Here is a 24,029-nt window from a genome sequence, read left to right on the forward strand (position 1 = left end):
TGACCAAGACATAAAGAACCAACCGTAGAGAATAGAAGTGTGTGGTTTTTTTTTTTCTTACATGGGGATAGTCTAAATGTACCATAAACATTATTTTCTTACTTCTCGAATGGGTTTTTCACTATGAAAAGGATGGCAACTCTGCTTTAATCCCTGCTCCACAACCTTACCCTGGCCTTAAATAAACATTAAAGGCTTAATGCACATCCATAATCTCACACTTCCTTTACCCCACTAATTGGAGTTTCACACAGTAAAGACTCCCTGACCTGAATCTGAACAGGTGGAATAGATAAACTGTAAGTGGACTACACAATTGGCTTATACAAGCTCACATTCACCAGCCAACCGGTCTGCATCTCACTCACATGAACACAGTGGAAAAGGTACTCACTTCCACATGGACGGGGATGTGAGTTACATGTAAAAGTCCTGCATCAAGAACTTATGTTCTTCAAAAATGAAATTACTCGAATAGGAGGAGGTGAAAATAATGCTCAGTGCGCCCAATGACACAGACACACACACACACACACACACACACCTAAGCAAACACAATTCAGTATCTAAGATGCAGCTTGTAGTGGCAGCTATAATACACAGACCGATCTGCTGTTTAACATAGTAACCTACATCCAGTCTATGCTGTTTCCATGCATGTCTTTTTCTTATGTCTGTCATTGTGTAAGGGCGATATTACCTGGAAATAGGGCGACACCCATAGGTGAAACGTGGCTCTCCGGCGCAGTGCATTGTGGACCGATTCTTGGCCCGGTTGGCTCACACTCTGCAAAATGGCGACGTCCCTTGGATCCAACACGTACAATAGACAGAACTGGGAAGATGCGGTACGTTAAATCGACCTCTCGTGTCCAGGACAGAAAATGTGAACGAAATTTAGTAGCTTTCAGCTGCACCCCATGTATTTACGTAGTCGGTAGGTTGATCCACTGGCCAGAAAAGGGGCAGCTTTTGCTTGATGGTTTGGCTTAGCCTTCCGCTAGCTCATAGTAGCGTGGCTGATACCTTTTAGCATGTCGACGTTAGCTTCAGTGCTAACGTTCATTCGTTAAAATATGTATTAAATAACAGTTTCCACTGCCACCAGAAATGTTTAGTTAGAGATGGTAGAGAAGAGAAAAATAAAAACAAAAGCTATTGCGCTCACTTAATTTTAATCACCGTAGCCATCGTGGCTAACTAAAGCTAGCACTAGCAGGCTAACAATAATACAATGTTGGTGCGCCAAGTCTCCATACAAAAGCGAATCATACCTGGCAAATGAAGAAACCGAAAAAAACAGCTCGTCGCATCCACTTATTTCCTGATGTTGTGGGTCAGGAGTAGGTTTACACGTACATCTGCTATCACGAAGATGCAAATGTAGCTTAGCGGGAGCCTTTAGCAAAAGGACCAAGCCCGCTTGTTTGGTGATGAACCTTAACTCTCATTCTTCACCTCACCGAGAGTCTAGAAATGTCTTCTCTGTTCTGATCAAGTTCAAATAAATTACTACCCTGACATTGTACTGTAACGCCAGCAAACTGTTATAACACACGAGCTAATTTGAAGCTGTGATAACTATTAAATCTAACGCATTCAGCGTACCCTTTTCACATTAATCCTCTGCCTTTTCCAATCACCTGCACACGTCGCTAACCTTCCTATATAAGGCAACACATCAGTTTCCTCTGTTCAGCGTTGACACACCTGGGGCTCAAGCCAATGTTGGTTTTATCAAGACAGCAGAATATAAACTTTGTAACCTTAGACTAAGTAGTTAAGGACAGCTTATATTTAGGTGTTTGGATGATGATGTCAGTGGGATGGTTTCAGCAAGGTCATTTTGAGCTGCTAACACTTGGACTGAAACTGCATCCTTCAACAGATGGCAAAGTAGGAATGAGTCCTGTTGCACTGCCTTTATTTGCACGTGTAATGTTGCCAAAACACCCAGTTTAGCAATTGAAACAGAACAAGGCCAAGTTACTGTTTCTGAGGCTAAAGGCAGTGGCCTGCTGGATATGCAACAGACAATGTGCTTGGCTGTTTATTCAATGAAAATCTGTTTTCCTTTGTCTTGCAGGACTTTCCTATTTTGTGTCAGACTTGTCTAGGAGAAAATCCTTATATCCGTATGGTAAGTGAGGGAATTTTTCTATTGTGTTGACTGTTATAGGTGTGCAAATTGAAAGTATGCCAATGTCTTATATTACAGACCAAAGAGAAGTATGGGAAAGAATGCAAGGTATGTTTTGTATAAATATTTGAAATCATTATAATGCAGCACACACCATTTCACACCAGAATATATAACATACATATGTCTTTATTCTTTGACATCAGATCTGTGCTCGGCCTTTTACTGTGTTCCGCTGGTGTCCAGGGACACGAATGCGTTTTAAGAAGACAGAGGTCTGTCAGACCTGTAGTAAAATGAAGAATGTTTGTCAGACATGTCTGCTGGATCTGGAATATGGTGAGTCTCTAGGACTTAATCCATGTAATCTGCAAATATTCTTTATGTGTACACTTGTTATGGTTTGCTAAGGCGCAAAGCAATGGGAGTTAAACTCTCCTCTCAAACTCCCCCCACCCCTCCTCTCCCTCTTTCAGGTTTGCCTATACAGGTCCGAGACACTGGGCTTTCTATTAAAGATGAGGTTCCCAAGTCAGATGTGAACAAAGAGTACTACACGCAGAACATGGAGAGAGAGGTATGGTTGTTTTGTGAAGCTGTTTTACAAAGATTTTTGTAAAATAAAATACAATTTACAATATATTTATCAATTAATTTGAGCGTTATTTTAACTTATTTATGTTCCTTCTAAAAATATAAATCTATAATTGACATGGCTACTCATTGTATGATAAATTCACATTCTGACCATACATTTTTTTTAATTGTTATTTAATGTAAATTCTATTGTATATGGACAAAAGATATCAAAAAACTCTTCCTACTTATGAATATACAATATTTACAAATGATGTGACCCTTTAGGTTCTTTTCCAGAGGTTTCTGGATTATTATTTTTTTAAAGGCACAAGAAAGCTAACAGTGTCAGACACTGTCCAGCTGTAGAAAGAGGAGGACAGGATGTCCCTAAGTTAAATTTCTCTCTGAAATTTCCTTGTCTGTCATTCAACGCGCATGTCCATTTGAAAATCTGTGTCCTCAGATAGCCAATTCGGATGGCACACGACCTGTTGGCCAGCTGGGTAAGGCCACCAGCTCTAGTGACATGTTGCTGAAACTGGCCCGCACAACACCATATTACAAAAGGAATCGGCCACACATCTGCTCCTTCTGGGTGAAGGGAGAGTGTAAGAGAGGGGAGGAGTGTCCCTACAGGTGAGTGGCACTTAATGAAACGAGCAACAAGTACTGTGTCTCAGAGTAGGATCCACAGTGCCCCATGCAGCTGTTTTCATTAAATACATGTGAACCACAGCGACAATTAGATTTGAAAGAATAAATTGGACTCAGTGAATGCTGCTGAAGAGATTGGTGGCGGCAGCACACATTTATTTCATTAAAATGTTCTCTTTTAATTTAGAATAATTTATAAAAATAATTGATTTGAGATGGCATGTATTGTTTTCCCATCATTGGTTAACAGACTTTTATGGATTGTATCATGTTGGCTCAGTTGGAATGAAGGAAGGAATGAATGAATGAATGAATGAATGAATGAATGAATGAAGGAAGGAAGGCAGGCAGGCAGGCATAAATAAGGTGATACTCACATGCAGTTTCACCTTTAGGGGGTGCTATGATAAAGAAACTATCGTAGATTGTTCAAATCCCCTGTAATTATAAGTACCTGTTAGTCTTTATTTAATGTGAAGTGCATTTTTAGTAGCAGTAAGTCGGTTGACACAGGCTGAATGACACCAGTTTGTCAGAATCTACAGTTTATTCTATAGAAAGTAGCACCGGGGCAGTCAATACACGCCATAGGCTTCGTCAGTTTCCTGCAGCGAGTCGGAGGATATGCAAGCTAAGCAAAATCTCTGTCGGATCTTATGTACCAAAAATTCTGAAATATGTCAATAAAGGTATAATATTATCATGCACTGTAGCAGTGCATAGATATTATACAGTTTAAGACACAATATTAATAATAATATTAATATAATATTATGCCTGCTAACTCAGGAAGCGCACCAAACACGTCTTACCATCCCAACAGCTTCCAAGTTTTTCCATGAAGCTATGCCTATGTCACTCATGCATATTTTGTGTCACTAATTAAGTCCCCCCCTGCTACAACAGGTGAAATGGAACTATGCAGACATTGAAAAAAGTGTACTACACAAAAACAGGAAAAACACAATTAAAACAGGTTTTGAGAACGTTCACCAAAATAAACTGCATATTGTAGGCTACAGAGGTGAAATATAGAAGAAAGCTGAAACATAGTAAAAGAAACAGTCAGCTAGTGATGTTTTGGAGACTTTTAACTGAAGGCACAATGAGAACAATGAGAAAAAAACCCCACATCTTTTGGATTCAATTAGTTATTACACAGGGAAAATAAAGGCACTGCACCTCTTAGTTTCACTGAAGTACTTACTACTGAATGAAACTGACAAAAACAGCATATTCTTATGCTGCAAGTTAATTTGTATGTTCAACATTTTTTGCCTTCATGGTTTCCTTTTTCACACAGGCATGAGAAGCCCACGGATCCTGATGACCCTCTAGCAGACCAGAACATAAAGGATCGTTACTATGGCATCAATGACCCAGTGGCTGACAAGCTGCTGAAGCGCGCCTCTACTATGCCCCGATTAGACCCACCAGAGGACAAATCCATTACCACCCTCTACATAGGTGGTTTGGGAGATACTGTCACAGATGGAGATCTCAAGTAAGGATTTACCATTTCAGAGCAGGCTCCTAAGAGATGGTTTTACTGTTTTGCTACAAGTAATATAAAATCATTGACTGCCTAATTCATTGGCAATTGTTTCAACTTAAAATGTTTTTATATCCAGCTTTTTGGGTGTCATGGATATTTATCTGTTATTGCAGGAGCCACTTTTACCAGTTTGGTGAGATTCGCACCATTACCATAGTCCAGAGGCAGCAGTGTGCCTTTATTCAGTTTGCCACCCGACAGGCAGCTGAAATGGCTGCTGAGAAGTCTTTCAACAAACTGATCATTAATGGTCGCAGGCTCACTGTCAAGTGGGGAAGGTAAGAAATTCATCAAGAACATTAAACTTCAGCATTTAGTGGTCAATATTACCTCCTGAATTTAAAACCAGCAATAATAGCTTGTGCCATACAGCCTCATTAAGAAGAGCCACTTAGGAGAAGAGGTGAAGATATGTAGTGATAATCTGCTTATTAACACCAGGTAGTGCTTAGAGAACACGCATGCTGGAAATTTAGTTTGTAGTAGAGTAGTGTTACTTTGACTGTTAAAACGTACAGCGAACTAACAGCAGTGCCTTTAAAATATTATTGCGGACATTGCGAGAATTACTTTACCATATCAAAGAGCTCATCAATTTAGTTGTCCACTTATTGTTGATAGAGCTTATAATGCAGTTGCACTTGTGTCAAGTGATGTGATTGGTTCACACCACCTATATTCTTTGTCCTTTTCAAGGTCTCAGGCAGCAAGAGGGAAGGAGGGCATCAAAGATGGTGTCAGTGAGATGGGTACTAGACTTGATCCTGTACCTGGACTGCCTGGAGGTGAGTCTATGAGCACAAGAAGACTTGAAACATACAAAAAAAAAAAAACTAATTCTTTCGACTCATAAATTATTTACTCAGTCACCTTGGTATAATACATGGTGACAGTTGTGCATGCAGAACTAGATGAATGCATACTGTTGAGAATAAATGGAAGTGACTATAACTGTCTTTCTTTTTACTATAGCTCTTCCCCCACCACCAGCTTTGGATGAAGAGGCTCCTGCAAACTACTTTAACCTTGATCCAAGCACTACTCCTGCTGTCATGAACATTGCTCTGCCTCCACCACCAGGTATCAACCCTCCTCCACCAGGTAAAATTATTACCTTGGTCTCACAGATGTATCTTACCACATACGAGAATAGTACCATGATATCTTTAAAATATGGAATGGGATTTTTAAAATAACCCCATACATTTTATAATAATCATTTTGATAATCATAATCTGTTATATTTATTAAATAAAACATTAGCAAAATTGCAAGGAAAATTTCAATTAAATTAATAAATGATTTGAACACAGTGAAAGTAGGTGCTTAATGTTGTAATTTGGCTTTTCATCTGCTCATTCAGGTTTTGGCCCTCCGATGTTCCACCCAATGGGTCCCATGGCTCCTCCAATGCCACCACCAATGAGCATGAGACCTCCTGGTCAAATCCACTACCCCTCCCAAGATCCTCAGCGCATGGGTGCCCATGCAGCACATGGCTCACGCCACAGTGATCAGCTGCTAGAATGAAACAGTGCTATGATTAGGTGTTATTCTTGTCCTTCAGTCAAACCTGGTTAGGGACTTTCACTTCAGAGGCTGTCAGTGGACCTGAGACAGATTACTCCTGGGAGAAATACGCTGAGCAGAAAAGACAGATATTTCTTGCAGGATAACATCTGATTTATTATGCCACCTACAGTGCAGTAAATGAACTGAAGGAGTACCATCTGTGTATGGAGAGACAACAACCTGGATCTTACCAGATGACTTTGTCACTACTTGCAGTCAAAAAGTACCAACAGCATCTAAACAGCGGAACTTAAAAAAGTAAGGCTTCACACATAAGAGTACCGATCAATGTGATCAGGGTTATGTTTTTAAAGGACCTTTGTGGTTGGAGCCATTGTACATATAAAATGTATACTTTAGGTAAAACTCTTCATTGTCGTACATTGTCATACATCACTTGGAGGTGAAATCTGAGGAGCATTTTTACCTATTAACTTGCAGTTGCTTTGACTTTTTTTTTATTTGACACAATCTTAAAATTCCACAAGACTTGTTAATTGTGAGGCTTCTTTGTATTGTTTTCACTTATCATTAAAATGGCCCATTTTGTCATGTCAGACTTCAAAGTATTCATTTGTTCAACAATTTACTGGTATGTGTACTAGTGGAGAAAAAGGTGTAAAGTTGGTACGAGATGGAAATGGTAGGAAGAGGTGAGTTGGCTATTGAGACACCTTGTTTGGGTGAAGGAAAGGTTGGGCGTATCATCCTGTGAGGACTGTGAACTAATTCCAGCGTCTGGAGTTTGTCTCAGCAGGTCAAACCACTCAGCAGTAGCGCATTTCTATATCATGCAGGAGTTTGCCCCTCTGCCCCCCCCTGCTGCAGTGCCCATTGACTAACAAGGGCTTCATCTTTGCAGGAGGACGATAGGTCAGCGATTCAGTCTGAAGTTATCAGCCCTTCTTTCATAGTTCATTTGATTCTGGGCTGTAATCAACTCCCCATCCCTTGGGGACTTTGTTGAAGTTGGGTCGTTGGCACATACGGTCCAGAGCGATGCCAGGCAAGTTCTGCGATTCCACTGCCTCAAAACTCATCACTGGTATCACCCTCTTGCTGGCCATACCGCCGCCAAATGGCATGGGAGATCTGAGGACAAAGAAAAATCCAAGCTAAGTAGACTGTATTTTGTTTGATGTTAGCATTGAAACTTGAACCTGGGCATTGTGACTAACACACTCCCCAGTAAGTGCCAGCGAGAAGACCTGGCCAAATGATACCCAATCTGACCTTCTACCCCACTGGTGCTCTGACCATTAGCTCAGAGCTCAGATTGAATTACAGTTTCATAATTTCATGATTATCTTAGTGGTGTAAATAGATCCCTCTGATGGGGGCAGGCTGTTCCAGACTGACTGGTAGAAACCATTTGATTGGCAGTCCTAATTGAGTAAAGTGTTACTTTGTCTTTCCTGTATTCTCAATTTCTCCATCTGGCCAAGCTTAACCTTTGTTCTTCCTTGCTGGTGTGATGCAGTTCCTTCTGTGCCAAGAGAAAGGTGATTCCTTTTCGTGCGTAGTTTGTCTTACTGAAGACATTAAAAGCTCACAGCCCCCATAAAGGATCACATTTCCAGAGCCAGTTCAAAATAGCCATCACGTAGCCACACTTCAAGGCGATGCTAGCTGGCGACTGTATTAATTTTCAAACTTTGGAAACATGGAGTGGAGCCCAGGGAGGAGATGATGGTGATGGATAACATAGCAAGGTCTGGGTCTATTTGGAGATGAAAAGTCTTAATACCTTTGCTGCTAACTGAACAGAGTTTAGAAGTTAATAATTTACTTTGGATGGACTGAGAAGGAGGTCGTGTAGCAGGTGAAGAAAGGCTGCTTTACCTGTTGAAGCACCTGTAGCTGACAGGCTGTGGTTTTGGAGGGAGCTCGGGCAGCTGGGTATTGAGGGCATTCTGGAGCTCTTTGTTTCTTCCCAAAGCTTCCCTCCATGGGGAGCAGTAGGATTTGGGGATTACTGTTGTGTTGAACTTCTCATGGGGGATTCCCTTCAGAGGTCCAGCGTATCCTGACGGAAACAGGTCTAATGTCAATGAGTGTCAATTACATCACTATGGGTGAAGTGAAAGCTGTGCTTTGAAATCAAAGAAAGCAATAGAAGGTCCTTGGGTTTGAAGCTAATTACACAACCCGTTCAAGCCCTAACAGCACAGGCGCATCTAATATTCAAACAAATATCTTTGATGTCAGGGCTGTCAACAATAGGCTCTGCAGCAATTAGATCTCAGCGCAAATCCCTGCTCATAAACAGAGTTTAGCTCACTGTCAGTCAAACTATAAGCAGCAACTTCTGTCAGGCCCAATAAACAACAGCAGTCTGCAAAGATGCTCACAGATAATGAATCTCAATCAACTCTCCTGGCGCCGCCAATAATTAAATCAAATATGTGTTCAACACACGTCCAAATAAAAGATTCATTCTAACAGATCAAATGGAAATAGTCTCCATGCATTACAGAAGTGCAGACTTTGTCCAGGCACTAGCACTGCCCAAGCGTTCAGGGTTAACTTGTCCTATGGCTCGTGGCAGCCTGTGGCAATCCTTTCGTCGCCATATATAACCATTTACCTGGAGCGAGGACGTCAGGACTGCCCTTCTTTGCTACAGTCTTCTGTAGGTTCATGACCAGGCTATGCTTACCAGGGATAGAGAAAGCCTGGTTTTCTTTTCCTCCCTGTGGCTCTGGGATGAAATGCAGTGGAGGCGTAGCCTCAAGATGGACCTGAAGGAACAAAGTAAAGTTTCTGAATTATTCAGCTGGGTCTGGAAGGGGTCTCCAAAGTTTGAAAACTATGAAAATGTCTCTGTTATTTCAGGATGCATTTTTTTCCCCACTAGGGAGAAATAGAGACATCAGAATCTGTTTGTCAGTTCACAAAATAGACATTTAGTTGGCAGGAGTATAAAGTAAGATAAAATGAACTATTGAAAGTGTATGTCACACCATAAGTTTTATTTTAAGCCAAAGTAAAGAAGTGAAATTGTCGCAGTGTTAAGTTCCACATCCTTTCATTTTTCCTTGTTTGTGTTTTTACTGAATATTTTCATATGTACATATGTCATTTGTTGATTTTCACTAGCTGGGAATATCTTTAAAGCTCTACAATATAACACTGCATTTTCCAGATGTCCTGCACTGACACTGTGGAGAGATCAGGAAAGAGTCAGATTTCAGTGGCTATTAATTATAGTTCTTTGACATGTCTAACACATCAGAAACATATAGAGCACATTTGGTGCAGTGGTTATGAGTCATCATGTGTCAGTACCATCTGTTGATTCCTTACATTATTGGTGTTGTAAGCACCATTGGCTGCGTTCTCGAGTGTGAACTTCTCAGCTCGTCTCTGTCTCTCCTGAAACATGCGAGAGCCTCGATTAGAGGGAAGATTCAGCTCCTCGATCATCACGTCCTTGGGAACACTGATCTTCTTCCCCAGATTCAGACCCCCTGGCACAACATGACAGACGAAAGGAGGGGTTTCAATACGTGATTGCATTTGATGACCCTGTGCATTTTCAAAATGGAGGGATGAGTTGAGAAGCCTGTACGCTTTAGGTTTTGTGCATCACATTCAATCCTGCATAAAAATAACAAGAGATTTAGTTGATGGAGCAAAGGCAGTGACAGCAGCAACCTTCAGAAAGAGAAGGAACGTAACATGGACTAATAAGGACTTTGGCAAATCACAATTTCTTCTCTGATCTTCTTGTTTCTGTCAACTTTAAACAGCTGAGGGGGACTGATATGAAAAAGCCACACTGTGCGCAGCATCACTAAATTGGCATCCACATAGCTTTTGCTCAAGGCCTCTTCTCGTGTTATACCATGGCACACTGGAGTTTCTGAAATAGCCTCCAGATGATGTCAAGAGGTGTGTAATGTTTGTTGTGGTCCGGGGTTGCATGGGAAACTGAGCATATAAATAGGATCTTTGGATGAAAGACTAATGTAAGAGAGCGGATGGCCTTTTTTGCACATGTTAAATTCGGGCTTATGCCACCCTTCAGCAGTTGCCTTTGATCGGCCTGTGTAAAATTCTGTGATGGGAGTCACATTTTCCTGAGTTTAGGGAACTTGGTTTCAAATCCTAGCTGGTGGACGGCAATGGAAAACAAACATTGCAACAGGGATGTTCCCTGCTGGAATGCTTGCAGAATTTCAACAACATGCTGGCACCCCTGCGATTTGGGTGCAGCGCACCCCTCGTGTCCCCAGGCGGTGGGCGAAGACACTTTGAGATTTGATTTTTATTGCATCTGACTGCCCTTGGCTGCGATCACACACTTTGGCAGTTGTTGATGCAGAACGTCAGCTAACTTGTGTTTCAGTTGACGTTCAAATATTATGCATGCACAAGTTGATTGCGGTTCCCAGAGTCTTGTCAGTGACTGGGAGAAAACCACTGTAAGCACGCGTACACTCACCTCCTCTGGCTTCCCGAGCCAGAGCTTTTGCTTGAAGCATCCTGTGTTTGGCCAGGTCGTTTTGATTAGACTGTGTCATCATCATCTTCGTCTTGGTGTCTGTGGAGGAAGTGGACATCTTAATGATTATATCCAAGGATTTAACAAAATGTAACAAAAAAGAAAAACACACCTCTAAAGTTTCCAGTGCATTGTGAACCATAAGCTTTTCATCATATGTTTAAATCCTAACTTTCATTAAAGGCAGCTTCACTTTGAGTGACTGAGCGATATACATATAATGTAGCTTCAGTAATGATATTACTTAAGGTACGTGATGGTTCACACAATGCCTTTAGTAATATTTTCATTATATCTAAAATTAAAATGCGTATTACCGTGGGAGCTCACCAACAGGACCCTGGTAAAACTACAGTACATCTTTAAATTCGTTGATTGAAGGATCTAATGTCTTCCATATAAGGCTGCTTTTTCTCAGATTGTAAGCAGTGTTTTCTGTCACTGCTCATTTTGACTTAAAAAAATGTAACTCCCCTGAACTCAGTCCTTACCTGTGCTTCCTGCCTGTCTGATTGCCGGTTGTTGGAGTTGCTCAGGGGGATAGTGTGGTTGAGCCCGTTCTGGAACTGGGATGCTTCCACGCTCTGCTCTGATACTCCTCAGCAGAGAAGGAACAGTCTGTATAAACCTCCCCAGGATGCCTCTGGTGCTTACCTCACTTGGTTTATTTTAGCAGAGGGGCAAGAGAGTGAAAATGGATGGAGGGTGTCGGGTGGGGTGGTATATGAGGGTGACAGGGAAGGGGCACGCATGAAAATCTACATCCTGACCTCAAGCGTCTGATAACAAAAATCTGATCCCTACCCTGTGTGTGAGTGTGCATGTGTGTGTGCGTGCGTTTGTGTGTGTGTGAATTCTAACAGCTGCTGTTCAGACAGTGACAGCTATATGAGAGGGAAATATCTAACCTCCTCACTGCAAACATAGACACTCAAACGCAATCTTTCTTTTCTCCCTTCTCTTAAGCTTTTTGTGACTTTGCCACCATCTGTTCCCCACAAACAGACAGCTTTACAGGAAAGACTGACATTGATGGGGTTTCTCTGATCAGAGCTAAAGATTCTGTTTTCCAGTTTGGGGTTAAAGGTTAAACTCAGCGCAGCAGTTTACTCCTCTATTATCGATGGTGTGAGATGTTTGATGTCACAGGTGCGCACCCTTTATTTATCTAATAGTGTGAAATAGGTCAAATGTGGTAACTAACAATATGATGTTATTTCAATTATTACTAAATGCTCAGAAGCTACAGGGGTGATTTCTGCATAAGCTTTTTTAGTGTGTTACGCCACAAGCGATGGCCTTTAACTTTATATTTGGTTTGCCCTTTTTGAACTCGAGTTAGTCTTTATCAAGCAGCTTTTTCCCCACAAATTGATTCATTGAGCTCAGTAGGAGCCGAGAGGGAAAAAACATTTTCTTTATCCCTGTTGAGATTGGATATCGATTTTGCACCTGCCCTGCTCCACAATACCACTATCCCCTGGTGGGAAGCCTCCGAGCTCCTAAAAGAAAATGTGGAGTCATCCTGAGTCTCAAAAAAAAAAAAAAAAAAAAAAATCTTCTTCAGACACACAATGGTAGTGGAATAGTTTATGCCCATTAAGGGTTTATTCAAAAATGTTTGTTTAGTTGAAAAGGCAATTTGACTTAATAAAGAGAAACCAGATTTGGTTAGAAGCCTTCTTTTAACCAAAAACAAATCCACTTTTGTGTTGCACTGCGTGTTGGACAGCCACAGTGATTAGAATCAATTTCCAGTGCACACTTTATTCAGACTGTGTGTTACTGTGTGTAACAATTCATTACAAGTGGAGTTATTATGACAAATGTGTATTCATAATTCAGTCTTTTTCGAGGGGCAAACAATGATGAAAACAGAAATAGGATAGGATATCTCATCCCTGGAGTCATCTGTGTTTGAGAGGTGACCTTAGCAGAGTGTTTATGGCACCTAGAGAGAGGTGCACAAACACCAGGCACTGACAGCTGACACAACAATAATGGTCAATCCAGAGACAAGGGCTTGTGTAATTAGGGCACCTTTAAAACCCTTCAACCTATTGGCTTTCAGATGAAACCCTGTGGCTGGCTAGTCTGAGGAAGTTGAAACTTCACAGGTGGTGCTGCGAGCCGGAGTAGGTAAAATAAGCAATATTCTAAGCATGGCTTTTTATAACTCAACGCTGTAAGCTACATGCATTAAAATTCAGCTTGCAGTTCAGAGAAATTCTTCAATCTGAACTTTTCTTATTTGCTTGCAGGTGCCTTTGGGAGGACTGCTGGGAGTTAATCAGTAGGGAAGCTGTCTTGACAGTGCTCAGTTTGAGCTTCAATTTAGAGCGACATTATGTATGGGCTGCTATGTGAGAGTCTTCACGACTTCATCAAGGAATCATATGGGGATGATGTGTGGAAGTTGGTCAGAGAGAGAGCAGATGTCAGATTACACTCTTTTGTCACCCACCAGGTACAGTGTCTGTGCTCCTGGAATGAATAATATGGCAGTATGTATGCTTATATAGTATAGAGTCTTTATGGTATTTTCTGTGACCTTAAACAGTGCCAGTGTCAAAAAGTCTTCTTTTGAGCAGTAATGTCTGCATACATCTGTAGGTGTATAGCGAGAGTGTGATTCCTCGTATTGCAAAGGCAGCCAGTGGAGTGACAGGCACACCGTACAATGAACTGATGAACTCCTGGGGTGTCTACTTCCTGGGCTTTGTAGGGAAGTATGGCTATGACAGGATCCTCAAGGTAAGAAAAGATCTCAAACTCACAACTGTGCTATCTTTCAGTTGACACGGGTGAGATTTATGAAATGCTTCTGTTGAAACATTTACCTTTAAAATATAAAATATAAAGTATATGAAATATCTTACTCTGTTTTATTGTTCCAAAACAAAATGCCAAGTCAGTCCATAGAAATTATTGAGTGCTGTCTTTTTTCAATCGTAGATTTTCCTAATCTTGATTTTCTGTGACAACTGAGGGGTGAATATGTAACTAATGTAGAAATCAGTAGAAAATGAAAGCATGCCATTGAAATGTATAACCTTTTTTACATCCTTCAAAAATAAGATGCTTATCAGTGGATTACATGTGCTAATGAAGATGCCCCTTGCGTTAGCGGTTGTTCTATCCAGCCCTTATTAGCAACCAGCATCTGACTTGTTTGAGAACTCATTAAATCCTTTTCAGGCAAATTAGGACCAAAGAGCCCTTGCGATTTTCAGTGATAATGACATAGTAGGAGTCACAAAAATGGATTATAAAATTGATAGTTAATCCAATAAACAACAAATGGAATATTATTCAGATTTTCTGTCACAAATATGGATCAGGTTTCAAACATGCTCTTTACTCTGATGACATCTTTCAGGAGTTAGTTCCTCAGATCCAAAGCTGCAAAAGACAACACACCTCTCTCTGTCTCCGCCCTCAGGTGTTAGGCCGTCATGTGCGTGACTTTGTCAACGGCCTCGACAACCTCCATGAATACTTGCGCTTCAGCTACCCCAAGGTGCAGCCCCCCACCTTCTTCTGCCAGGAGGAGTCTGCCACCGGAGTCACCCTCCACTACAGGTCTGAAATGACGTGGAGGAAGAAAGAGGGTGGGAGCGGGTCACAGTGGGGGAGACTGATAGACCATGTAACATCAGGTGTTAAAAATAGAAGAATAGACCAAATACACTGACATCTGTGCCTTTATTGTCTGGAGAAAGATGTTGGATTTTCTTCCTCTGTGACCCGCAGGAGTAAACGGAAAGGCTACCTGCACTATGCTATGGGTCAGCTCAGGCAGATGGGTAAACAGTTTTACGACACCGACATTCATGTAGAGGTGTTGTCAGAGCAGATGGTCGGAGACTACTCACATGTCACCATGAGGTAGTCACACACACACACACACACACACGTACGCAAAGCCTTTTTATAATCACTGGTGGAAACTTAATAAGTAGCCTGCATTTACTTAAGTCTTATACATGAGGTACTTGTACAAACTACTGTATTTTTTTTTTAATCCAATTTTTTATCACTTTTTCTTTCAGTACATCTTTTTGACAGCCTTTGTGACTTTGCATAGAAATCATGAAACTAATTCACAAACCTTTGTGGGTTGAGTGCTCTCATTAAAAACACTGTGTGGTCAGTCTTAAGTTCCTTGATGGCCTCATTTACAAAGCTGTTTGAGACCTAAAAGGGTAAAATTACAGAACATACATACATTTCAAAAAAACTAATCATTTCCTATTGATATATAAACTGTTTAAACGACAATACCTTTGTACCTTTACCATTTGGATTGGCACTTTTACTTCCACTGTTTGAATTCAACTTTCAATTGAAGGAAACATCAATATGTATGTGTGTGTTTGACTGCAGACTAAACTTTGATAATTCAGCTTACCGCTACATCATGAAAGAGGATGAGGAAGAGCAGGAGATTTTGCCCATTACCTCAGATTTCTTCTTTGAGGTCTTTCCCTTTAATATCGTCTTCAGGCAGGTAATCCTTTTAAGTTGCCCTCATCAACATCCCAAGGTCAGTAAATGAATGAAATTAAGTGTTAAATGGAAGAATAGACAATGACTTTTTGATCAGGACATGGTGGTGCATAACGTGGGCTCGGGCCTGGCTACAGTCTTCCCTGATCTAGATGGCAAGAAGATCAATGATGCTTTCCTCCTGGCTCGCCCCCTAGTGGAGTTTACCTGGAACATGGTAAGACAATGCTTCGTGTGTCTCACTCTTTGGCAAATTTAATTAATGAGCCAGCCAGTTCAAGGGAAACCTTATCTGCAGGATTTGATTATAAACAAATAAAGAAAATAGCAACGTTAAACAGCTCATGAATGCTGAGAACACTGATGTAACTGTAATCTGTACACAGATCATCTCCCACCCAAACAACCTGTTTGAAATCATGTCCAAGGAGCCTGTCAAGAGAGAAAGGAACCTTCACAACCGAGTCCAGAGTAAGAGTGGGAGCCATGTAAACACTCACAGGGGTGTGTGTCTGCTGGGCAAGGACTTGCAGGCTTGTAGTTGGATTACTTTCACTGCTGTCTGACAAAAGACACACTCAGTTTCAGTTTAGATAAGGTATGAACTAAAATAGATGTATGCTCTTAAAGCATAGCTCAAACATTCACATTTAACTTGGGAAACAGCTGAATTAAGGAGTCTAAGAGTTCTTTCACTTGTGTGAATAGTTCGATTTCTTCATTCAACGTAAACTGATTACATTTGGTGGAGTTGATCCCAGTCCTGTTTGCCAGAGTTAGTGGATGTGAATATGAGTGTTGGTGCTTTTGCTGTTTTTCTACAGATTCCGACTACGAAAACGCCAACCGCTCTGCCGACGTAGATGTGGAGCTCATGGCTTTCCAATCCATCATTGGAGATGATTATAAAGGTCATGGACATTATGTTATCTAAAGGCAGATACCTGAACATTCAGACACTTAAATAGTCTGACTGACAATGAAAGCAAATAAAGATAGACACATTAAGTTACAAAACTATTTCACTCTAATTGAATTTTAAGAAATATGATTATTTGCTTTCTTGCTAAGAGATGTTGACTTGATGAAAAGGTCGATACCACCATCATGCTCTCACATTTGTATGTCAGACATGATACTGGGGCCAGCAGATAGCATCAGTGACTGAGAAGAAAGCTTGTGTGGCTCTGTCTAAAAGTAACAACAATCAACCTACCAGCACCTCTAAAGTCCACCAGTTAACATGCTATCTCTCATTTAATTGGTACAAAAAGTAACAAGAAGAAGGGAGACTTTCTGACTTTATCTTTTTGGGGGATTTTTTTTTTTTTTTTTTGTGGCTTTGGCTTGAAGCAATTACTTGTTTTCACTCTGTGGCTGCCAGGCAACCAGTCAAGACCTCAGGAAGTTACTGCGCCTATCCACAAAACAGTCCAGGACAAAACACACTGAACACCATTAACTGTCACCGACATTTCTGAAGCGGGGTTGTTTCCGGCCTTGCTGAGCTTCACTAATTGGCTGCTGGCTCCAGTTTGATTTTAAATATATAGACATGAGAATGGTATTGATTCTATCAGTAAAAAGAGGGAAGTTGCATTTTCACAAAGATGTTAAACTTTTCTTTCAGAACTGCTGAACTGCTACATCCATTAGGATGGCTTTGTTAACACAGTGCAGTCATTAGCACTGAACACTTACGCTAACACTGAAATTTAAATTAAAGCATCTCTAAAAGTCTGTGTTTCTGGCTGTTGAATGTGCTCCTCTTTTAGATGGTAACAGTGCTAATGCAATGGAGAGCTGGGGCGATGGGAGCCGCTGCCTGAAACTAAAAGGACAAATGAGATACATGCCAGAGTGGGAGTCCATCATCTTCCTGGGAACTCCTGTGTAAGGCAGGCGCATACGCACGCACGCACACACACACACACACACACAGACACAGCTTTATTAAAATTCTGCAGCTGAAACGTAAAACATCCAAAAAAAAAAAAAAAGCAGCAAAACTAAACTAAATTATGAAGCTGGAAATAAAAAGCCCGGGCAGTGAATCAAATCAGGGGCCCATTCTTACGGCACTTCCCATGCATGAAATGAGCTGCTAATTAGCCTGTAATCAGACAGTGCAGCTCTTGTGAGCGTAATGGGAACCCATTTGCAATTGAGTGTTTTCCACAGAGTGCATTACCAAAACATCTTCCTCCTCTTCTCAAACATTTTGTTTTGCAAGTAAATGCCCTTATCCTATTGACAAAACATGCATAATTTATACCCAAGAAAACATAAAATAATCTCCCAGTTTTACAGCCTTTTAATTACCCAATTTCTAGAAGATACTGCTGTATACAGTGTACTGCAATATTGTCACTTTTCTTGCATTGGTCTCTGCCTGACTCTCTGTATGTGTGTGTGAAGGATGGAGAGTCTGAGTGCTATGTTTAAGACCGGCTTGTACATCAACGACCTGAGCATGCATGACTCAAGCAGAGACCTGGTTTTGGCAGGGACTCAGCAGTCAGAAGAGCTGAAGAGGGCCCTCATACAGGTTCGCAGTACCACCCTTTGTACCCAGACCTAAGATGAATGAAATAAATGTAATTGTAAATGTAAATTTTCTGCCTTATTCTCTGTTATGGGTGTAGGAGCAAAAGAAGTCAAGTAAGCTGGAGGAGAGTATGAAAATGTTGGACTATGAGATGAAGAAGACTGATGACCTTCTGTACAGGATGATTCCCAAACCAGTGGCGAAAAGACTGCGCAAGGGAGAGCCTGCTGTTAACACTTGTGAGGTCTGGATTGTGCAAAGTACCCACAGTTCACTTGTGATTTTACGCTTTTAATGGTGCTCTTTAAAAGCACCAAAGGTTTATTAGTTTTCTATTGAAGGTTAGGTGGGAAGATTGACAGCACCAAAGGCGACAAAATGCACCTCCTAGCACTTAAGTTCCACTCAATGTAAATAGTGACTGTCTGCTTAACCACACACACACAGCCACAAGCAACCACACACATCCATATTGCCTAAATCCTCCGAATGGTTATTACCCTCCCTGTTGGAACTCTCTGCTGCAATGAAATTCTGGATGAGAGTTACAGTGACTTCCTGATGCTGCCCAGCATTATAGGTATTTAAAATGATCCGTGAATGCGTCCTTGCCCACTCAACATTCCTGCTCACCAGTTCTCATATCTTTTTTCTCCAAGGTGTTCCCAGATGTGACCATTCTCTTCAGTGATGTTGTGGGATTCACTCGCATTTGCAGCCACATCACTCCGATGCAGGTGGTGTCCATGCTCAACACCATGTACACACTGTTCGACACACTCAGCGAGAAGCACCGCGTCTTCAAGGTTTGTGTGTGCACGTTCGTCCTGTGTGGTACACCATGTCATAGAGCGCCTGTGCGAGAGCTGCTGTCGTTTCCCTCTAGGTTGAGACAATTGGAGATGCATACATGGTCGTTGCTGGGGCTCCAGAGAAGACTAAGTACCACGCTCACAACATCTGTGACATGGCCCTGGACATGGTGCGATCCATCGATCACCTCAAAGACCCTTCCAATGGCAACAACATACAGATCCGTGTTGGTGCGTAGAAAGAATATTAAGTGTATTCATGGTGGTGTTTGACTGCGAAGTGAATGAAGCCATCATTCTGTCTGCAGGGATCCACTCGGGCATGGTTGTAGCAGGTGTGGTGGGGCACAAGATGCCACGTTATGGCCTGCACGGTGACACAGTCCACACCGCATCTGCCATGGAGAGTAACGGCAAGGTGGGGGGGGGCTTTCAAGTCAAGCTTGAAAGTCAAGAACAACACGTGAAGGGCAGTGACGCACCAGTTTTCTGGGCTTTTGTTCTGACAGTTTTTTCTTTATCTCATTCAGGAGATGCACATTCAGCTCAGCAGTGCCACCTATGAGCACCTGAAGGGAAGCCATTTCATTTTCGAAAGGAGGGGGATCATCACCATCAAGGTCAATTGTCAAAACAGTCACAATAGCAACTTGACTCATCACGTTCATCTAATCAGCCATCATTATACCATGTTATCATTGCCTGTAGAGTGTATAAAGAAAACATCATTACATTCAATTAAATTCAAAGAACTTTACGTTATCTCCAGTGGAGCAATTAAATTATACGCAGCAGAGAACACCAAAATGGGTTTTGAATGCATAAATATAAGTATAAAGTTCATGTCTCTACTCAAAAGTAAATATCTTCAAATTGCGCACGACCTATATCCAGGGATGAGGCTGTAATCTTTTCTAATGGAAGATTTGCATATCAGCAATCATCCATATATGTATATATTTATATATATACAATAAAAACTCACAGTGTTTTGGCTCTGGGGAGTCAGCCCACTTAGTATTCAGAGTTGGTATTTCCAGCTTGCTTGTTGATTTGGCAGCCTATTTTATCAGTGGGTCTGACGTTGAGGCTGCACATTTAGCGATAATACCAGCAAAGTAACTCCCAGAGGTTGCTGAAGTAGCTGATTGCAGGTGCCAATCTCAATAAACCATAAGTGACTCGTTCCTCATCAGAGAATTTTGACTATTGAAAATCTGCCATTTTACCCCCCTCTGTAACAAAGTTGTGTCTGTAGTTAGTTTTTTTTTTTTTTTTTTTTTTACTATTTGTGAATATATCAGACTATCTTTATGCTCAAGCCTAAACCTCTCTTTCACCTTTTCATTTTTCCTTATCCATTTTAGGGGAATGTTGAAATTGAAACCTACTGGTTAAAAGGAAAGAGGGACAAGGATGGCAACGCGCAGGCAGCATGTCCTCAGTTCGAGACTCAGACCATCAGTAAGGCCATCAGCAAGGCCACCATTTCTGGTCCTGAGGCCACAGCAGATGAGGAGGGACAGGTACAAATTTAGCTCAGACAAGCTCGAATGTCCTATGCTGTCATTTGCATTGTTGCCTCACTATCATCATCCCCTTGATTCTCCTGTGCCTCTTTGCCCCGAGGTTTTTCCTCTGGTGGCTGGGGAGGACGAAGATGACGTCAAGTCCATTCGCTCTCATCGTATAAAAATGGAAATTTCGGGTCATTCTCTGGAGGAGTCAATTGAGGAGTGCAGAGTAGAGGAAATGTCTGTTCATAAGGTGGGAGGGTATACCAACTACAGAAATGTTTAGATTGACAGACTTTTTCATCACTCAGCCTTGAGTTCCCTTTCTTGTTCTTATTAGCTGTTGGTGTGATGTCACAATTGCTTTTTTATTGTCTGTGTAATACAATGAACTGTTTCTTCCCCAGTCCCACTACAAGGATGCTTTGCAAGACGCTCTCCAGGACTCTCACTTGGAACTGGACTCACCTGAGTCTGACAGCAGAGACTCCATCTTGGAGTGCCGTGACAGCTCCTGTGACTCCCGCTGCTCTAAGAGTGCCATGTGCTCTGTGTCATGAACTGCGACAATTTAATGGCGCCCGAGCAGATGCTAGCCGATCCTGTAGCCAGTACTTCATCTGTATCACTGCTTGTAATGGGCTTTCTTTTTTTACGGCTCACTTGAAGCACTGAATGTTAGACCAGATGCCAGATAGGGATGCACTTGTGGGGATGTTATTTTGCCCTTTTGGAGGCTTTCTTGTAATTGGACTAAACGGTTAATGTTTGAAATTTCAAGCAGCATTGTGTGGTGCTATATTGCATGGCAAAATCATTAGTGCTTTTTTTTTAGCTCTGACAGCAGAAATTAGTCGTAGCCATCAATTTTACTCTCCACTTTGATTATTTTAACAGCTTCCTCTGAGCTCTATCGGCTCCCTGAGTGAACTGCCACTTTTCTCATTAATACCTAACATCAGTCACCTCAAGGCCATTGCCACTTAAAAACTGGAAAACTTGCTTATTGTGTCCATTTTGTAACATGTTGGAGGACATAAAAGTGTTCATTGCAGTGTGGTTCAGCAGGACACGAGCTCAGTAATTTCCTGCGCTGCTTTTTCTGCTGCATCTCGTAGACTTGACATCTTGATTCATCCTGTGAGAGAAGACATCACTCGGCGTCCCACCTCGCCTCTTCCTCCTCTCGCATGTCTGAATTCATTATTACATATCAGTCTTGGGAAACATACAGCCATGGCAAAATGTAATAGCTTGTCAGCTCGGTGAGAATAAAGAGATAACCGCTGAACATTTTCTTGATTGCTGTGTTGTTTGTCTCATCTTGTCACCCAGAGGCATTGGCATTCATGCTCACATTCACATTTGCATATACCTTTTCCTCTTGAACACATTTCTCTGTGGTTATCGATGTTTTCACTGCGTATCCCTGCACTTAGATCTGACTTTCACAACCTGCATACCTGAAACTAACTGAAGCTACAGTGACGTCAGTAGGAAGCCTGGTGAACAGTGCCCTTATATCCTTGTCTTCAGTAAAAATAACAATATCAATAACACAAAAAAAAAAATAAACCCTGCGTTTTTTGTGACTAAAATTTATGACTGGCACAAATAAATATCAAATTACACAGGTACTGAGCAAACCAAAGCTTGTGCTTTGGTTTACACAAGTTGTAATATAAGACAAACCCATACTGGCAACGAAACAACAAACAGCATCATCCATAAATACACTGACAGACAATTAGAATATCTGTTATCTGATTCTGCTGTTCCAGTCAGATAACGTTTCCTACTGACTGGTTGTCTGATGAACTGCACTTATAGGTTGCATCCTCACGATCCAGGTGACATCTGTTGGCTCTGTGTGACTCTTTAGGTGATGAACGGATGGAGCAGTGGAAGAAGAAAGCATACCCGAAGGCCAGAAGGAGCAGTAAACAAACCACACAAAATATGACCACTATTAGGATGGTGTGGGCTTGCTCATGCACTTCTCCCCATGGGAGCAGCTCCGTGGTGGTCTGAATACTGAGGTTTGGTGGGGTTGTCCTGAAATTGGCCTGTAGAGTCACTGTGGGCGGCTGCGGATTCATGGAGGCAAGGTGGGTGACTTCTGACGTTAGTGCAGGTGGTGTGTCCTTGAGTTGGGGATACCTTGTTGTGTCCATACGGAGAAGGATATTTGATATGTTTTACCAATAATACAGACGAAGACTCACATTAGCAGAGTAATCAGAGTCTATTAAGATAATAATGTACGTGGAGTAGAGAGCAAGACAATTACATCTGATGGTTAATCATCCTGTCTGCAATCAGCACAAGCAAAAAGCATAAACAATAATTTTGCATCGCTCTTTACAAATTACAATTTTAGCTGCATGATTTTATTTTGCACATTTAAAAGAAAACAAGCAAATGAAGTCTTGTGCCCTTACCTGGAATATGTTGTTGCAGTGCCTTTTGATGAGCACAGCTTGGGAAAATGAAAGAGATGGAGGACCAGAGAGAGAGGGCTGCACTGAAGAAGCAAAGTGACTGGTGGACCACGAATGGGGGGGGGTTTCCATGGCAACACTTGCTGGAAGGGCCACTACCATGGAAGTGACATCATAATACCTCAAGGATGCATTTTAAAGTATACTAATGAGATTTTAAATTTTTTCAACGATGTGAGCAGCCCAACCACCTGTAGCCTACAATCTCTACCAATATCTGACATTTTCCACGTATTTCCACGTATTCTGCTGAAACTATGCAGGAATAAAAGTGCATGCATAAGACAACATACATTTTGAAACAGCAAATCCAATAAAAAGCAAAATAAAATTAAAGTGTGCCAATTACTTCCAGCTACTTTGTGAAGAGCAGTGTCTTCGTCAGCTCTGAGATCCATCTAACTCTACAATGCTGCCACCTGTTGGTAAAAGAAGCAACACCAAACAACACACCCGAAAATGCAAACTCATCTTGTCAGCAGCCCAGCTCCTGCGTTGTCTGGTCACTTTCAAACAACCCATAATGATCCTTTAGTACAAGTTGTAATTGGCCCCAGACCCCTGCTGTGCTCAATCAACAGGACGTGATGCCTAAAGAATGCTTTAGGACTGGCTCCAAAATTAAGTCCCCATGGGAATGATTCAATTATCTTACAGGTTTTCAGTCATTTTGATAACACTTAAATTAGAAGGCTGTTTTTTTTTTTAAATGCCAATGAAGACCAGATAAAAGAACAAATATAAAAACTGTCACATCATTTCCGAGGAGGACACAGAACAAAGCCTGCCAGCTGATGTGATTTTAGAGTGCTTTCAGATGGTTAATTACAGCTCAAGACAATAGAAGCAAAAACATCCATTAAATCCAAATGCAGCTGAGTAGAGACAAAAATGGCTGAATGGAGGACTTGGCCTTTAGCAAGGTTAAAGGGACAGATATGCAAAGAAGCATGTTTTGGTTGTGAAGCCTGAAATAGGGTGTGTCATTTTGGTCTCAGGAGAGATGAACTGTGCGGGGGAGTTTTCTGAAGTCAGTGATCTAAAAATGTTTCTTTGACTCAGAACAGAGAAATTGTTACCTCAGAGTGTCTCTGAAAAAGTAGACTGATTGCATTTCAGTGTGGCGCACACGTAGTGG

The 24,029-nt window shown here is 41.5% G+C and overlaps 3 protein-coding genes across 6 annotated transcripts; 2 read left to right on the top strand and 1 right to left on the bottom strand.

Annotated features, from left to right (window-relative positions):
• Positions 1-770: 770 nt before the first annotated feature.
• rbm22 (RNA binding motif protein 22) lies at positions 771-7,060 on the top strand. Of its 2 annotated transcripts, none has more exons than XM_029512012.1 (11): positions 771-848; positions 2,087-2,140; positions 2,219-2,248; positions 2,347-2,479; positions 2,617-2,717; positions 3,183-3,355; positions 4,677-4,877; positions 5,042-5,206; positions 5,625-5,713; positions 5,901-6,029; positions 6,292-7,060. In XM_029512012.1, the coding sequence occupies exons 1-11, from the start codon at positions 795-797 to the stop codon at positions 6,456-6,458; spliced, it is 1,296 nt and encodes a 431-aa protein (XP_029367872.1). In that variant the 5' UTR covers positions 771-794; the 3' UTR covers positions 6,459-7,060. The 2 variants fall into 2 exon arrangements, with proteins under 2 accessions (XP_029367872.1, XP_029367873.1); XM_029512013.1 differs by having other exon boundaries at positions 5,901-6,008.
• On the bottom strand, positions 6,596-11,674 carry LOC115049635 (myozenin-2). 2 transcript variants are annotated; one of them, XM_029512015.1, is made up of 6 exons: positions 11,499-11,674; positions 10,948-11,046; positions 9,807-9,970; positions 9,160-9,241; positions 8,343-8,526; positions 6,596-7,592 (listed from the first exon to the last, which is right to left on the bottom strand). In XM_029512015.1, the coding sequence occupies exons 2-6, from the start codon at positions 11,030-11,032 to the stop codon at positions 7,409-7,411; spliced, it is 699 nt and encodes a 232-aa protein (XP_029367875.1). In that variant the 5' UTR covers positions 11,033-11,046; positions 11,499-11,674; the 3' UTR covers positions 6,596-7,408. The 2 variants fall into 2 exon arrangements, with proteins under 2 accessions (XP_029367875.1, XP_029367874.1); XM_029512014.1 differs by having other exon boundaries at positions 9,088-9,241.
• Positions 7,117-21,671, top strand: LOC115049633 (soluble guanylate cyclase 88E-like). Of its 2 annotated transcripts, none has more exons than XM_029512010.1 (19): positions 7,117-13,146; positions 13,269-13,474; positions 13,621-13,761; positions 14,450-14,589; positions 14,761-14,895; positions 15,394-15,517; positions 15,614-15,733; positions 15,903-15,987; positions 16,341-16,427; positions 17,292-17,409; positions 17,935-18,064; positions 18,162-18,308; positions 18,724-18,870; positions 18,951-19,107; positions 19,185-19,294; positions 19,407-19,496; positions 20,244-20,402; positions 20,506-20,643; positions 20,798-21,671. In XM_029512010.1, exons 2-19 carry the CDS (start codon positions 13,355-13,357, stop codon positions 20,948-20,950), a joined length of 2,301 nt encoding a protein of 766 aa, XP_029367870.1. In that variant the 5' UTR covers positions 7,117-13,146; positions 13,269-13,354; the 3' UTR covers positions 20,951-21,671. The 2 variants fall into 2 exon arrangements, with proteins under 2 accessions (XP_029367870.1, XP_029367871.1); XM_029512011.1 differs by having other exon boundaries at positions 7,117-13,142.
• Positions 21,672-24,029: the final 2,358 nt, after the last annotated feature.

This window comes from Echeneis naucrates, chromosome 10 (genome assembly GCF_900963305.1).
Source record: "Echeneis naucrates chromosome 10, fEcheNa1.1, whole genome shotgun sequence".
In the NCBI taxonomy this organism is placed as follows: domain Eukaryota; kingdom Metazoa; phylum Chordata; class Actinopteri; order Carangiformes; family Echeneidae; genus Echeneis; species Echeneis naucrates.

Bases quoted from the DNA above. Each gene is read 5' to 3' on its own strand.
- rbm22 (XM_029512012.1), top strand. From the start codon at position 795: ATGGCGACGTCCCTTGGATCCAACACGTACAATAGACAGAACTGGGAA. The intron at 2,480-2,616 runs GTGAGTCTCTAG...TCCCTCTTTCAG, and splicing joins TCTGCTGGATCTGGAATATG to GTTTGCCTATACAGGTCCGA. The intron at 2,718-3,182 runs GTATGGTTGTTT...CTGTGTCCTCAG, and splicing joins CGCAGAACATGGAGAGAGAG to ATAGCCAATTCGGATGGCAC.
- LOC115049635 (XM_029512014.1), bottom strand. From the start codon at position 11,032: ATGATGATGACACAGTCTAATCAAAACGACCTGGCCAAACACAGGATG. The intron at 9,971-10,947 runs GTGAGTGTACGC...ATGTTGTGCCAG, and splicing joins GGCTCGGGAAGCCAGAGGAG to GGGGTCTGAATCTGGGGAAG. The intron at 7,593-8,342 runs GTAAAGCAGCCT...CTTTGTCCTCAG, and splicing joins AGCTACAGGTGCTTCAACAG to ATCTCCCATGCCATTTGGCG.
- LOC115049633 (XM_029512010.1), top strand. From the start codon at position 13,355: ATGTATGGGCTGCTATGTGAGAGTCTTCACGACTTCATCAAGGAATCA. The intron at 17,410-17,934 runs GTAAGGCAGGCG...GTGTGTGTGAAG, and splicing joins ATCTTCCTGGGAACTCCTGT to GATGGAGAGTCTGAGTGCTA. The intron at 18,309-18,723 runs GTCTGGATTGTG...TTTTTCTCCAAG, and splicing joins CTGCTGTTAACACTTGTGAG to GTGTTCCCAGATGTGACCAT.